This window comes from Pteropus vampyrus, unplaced genomic scaffold, assembly GCF_000151845.1.
Source record: "Pteropus vampyrus isolate Shadow unplaced genomic scaffold, Pvam_2.0 Scaffold759, whole genome shotgun sequence".
NCBI lineage: Eukaryota > Metazoa > Chordata > Mammalia > Chiroptera > Pteropodidae > Pteropus > Pteropus vampyrus.
Genome location: NW_011889540.1, coordinates 51,610 through 53,981, shown reverse-complemented (window position 1 = coordinate 53,981; position 2,372 = coordinate 51,610). Strand labels below are relative to the sequence as shown.

The window sequence follows — 2,372 nt, the reverse complement described above, 5'->3', positions numbered from 1 at the left end:
CACATACAAAATGCATATCACAAATGTTATTTGTTAAAATTTTCAAATTAAATTGTTTAAAATTTATATCCATGAGTTCTAAATCAACTGAAAATCACTAAGAATTTCCTCCATGACTGCAATGCACCTTTGGGAATTTATGGGGAAAAATGAGGTGCAAAATGAGTTAAAGACATTCAGAGGTAAAAAGAAAACAGAGAATCAGACTGGATGTTTTAATGACAAAGTATTAGTTTAGGGGGTATAACCGATGATACCAGCCTGCAGTAAGTGATAACAGAGCTGAGGAGAAAATGTGCTTTGGAATAGATGAGGAAGGTGCCTGGAAGGACTTGGGATTTAACTAGCACTTGAACGATGAGAACAGAATGGGGAGGAGAGCAAGAAGAACATCATAGAGCTCTTACTCAGATGCACAAGGAGCCCACCTTGAGTGCAGCAGAAATCCCAGAGGTGAGGTCAAGTAGCCAGGGTGGCCCTGGACTGTGGGAGCCCCTCACATCTGGCAGAAATGCTTTAATCAGAGATTCTCAGCCTTGGCTGCACATGAGAATCAACGGGGGCGCATTGAAAGTCACGCAGGATGAACGATTTTAGAATCTGAGAGGACTTAGGCATCAGGATTTTTTTTAAGCTCCCCACTGATTTCACTGTACAGCTGGTGGTGGAGAAGCACTGTCACAAGAACTTCTGTAAGTCCTGGTGGAGAAAAGCATCGTTCAAAAGTCATGATGCGGGTATCATCATTGCACTTCATGACTGCACATGCTTCCCCTTCCTTCCGGTGGACTGGAAACCAAATTTAAAGCTTTTCTCAAAGGACTGTGCATCATCATGTCATGCTCGCTCCACTGATTCTACATGATCTTTACAGTGGGTTTTTATAAAGCCAAAAATTTAGCACTCTAAACTAATTGGATCTTAAAGGTCACAGATGATGAAAGGGAACAAACTAAACAAAAACAAACTCACAGATACAAAGGAAAATTTGGTGACTGTCAGAGGCGAGGAGGGATGTGGTACTGGAAAAAAGAAGTTAAGGGTTGAAGAAGTACAAATTAGTAGTTAAAAACAGTGACAGGATGTAGAGAACAGCATAGGGAATATAGTCAATAGTAGTATTGACTACAGTCAATAAAGTAACGTATAGTCACTAATGGAATGTATAGTCAATAATGGAATGGCTATGTGTAGAGCCAGATGGGTGATAGAATAATCGGGAGGATCATTTCAGAAACTATTTAAATGTCTAACCAATGGCTGCAGATGACTCCAAATAGATTCTCTGCTCTATAGAATAAATTACTAAGCAATGAATGAGTATATTTATACACATATACATTTATACACATATATGAGCATATATGTATCCCCCAGTTTAAACAATCTCTCAGTAAAGAATTATTTATGCAGAACGTCAAGTGTCTGACCTGTGTTTCTTCACAAGGTTTGAAGGAGAAGTTCTGCAGGACCCTGACGACGGCAAGTTTCATGTTCATCATAGCGAATCTCATACCGATGCAGTTTCGGGGTCCAGTTCCAAAGGGCAGATATATGTAAGGATTTATGCTGTCCTTGTTCTTCTTACTGAACCTGGTTCCATAACAGTAGATGAAAAAAGCCAGTTAATGAAACATAAACACCACAAGATCTTCCTGTTTTTGCTTCTTATTTAGACTCCTTGACCAGTCGTATACTGGAAGCTTCCATGGGCTAGTCACTGAGATGCTGCTATTGTTATTTTGCTGCGAGGATTCTAAGCAACAGATCCATTCCATTCCCCTTACTCTAAAGGAGAATCCAGTCTCATTGAAGAGATAGGATGAATGCTGTTTAGAGGAAAACATACCTTTAAACACTAAAATTACATTCAGGGTGGTGAAAGGTTCACACTCTGAAAGGCATAGAGGAAATGAGACTGATTGAAGGAAAAGCAAGTTCCTGACTCTACTCAAACAATGATGGTCACATGCTCATGGAGGAAGGAAGGAGGAATAATACCTCCCATTATTTAAATTATTTTTTCTTTTCTTTCCTTTTTCCTTCCTTTCTTTTTTCTTGCCTTAACTCCCTTTTATTCACCTCTCTGCTATGTTCCTCTCTCTCACATAGAATAACATAAATCAGGTGATTTTCTTGGGCGCATGATGCTAATCTCCTCTAGTATAATCACTGATCTCCGTTTCTAATCTTCCACTAGGCTATAAATTCCGGTAAGTTTAGACATATGTTGTATTCAAATTTGATTCTTCAATGTTTGAATATATCAAGGAAAACATCTGGAATTGAGGAAAGTGTTAATGGCATTGTGGTCATATATTTTTAAGAGTCTTTATATTTTGGAGAAGTAGGGAATATTTACAGATGCTGTG

General features: G+C 38.7%; 1 protein-coding gene across 1 annotated transcript in view; it reads right to left on the bottom strand.

Moving 5' to 3' along the window:
- Window positions 1-2,372, bottom strand: part of LOC105309521 (cytochrome P450 3A12-like) — a 35,291-nt gene that overhangs the window by 1,772 nt on the left and 31,147 nt on the right. Inside the window, 1 exon segment of the mRNA XM_011385716.2 lies at window positions 1,431-1,593. Coding sequence (XP_011384018.1) covers window positions 1,431-1,593 — 163 coding nt within the window.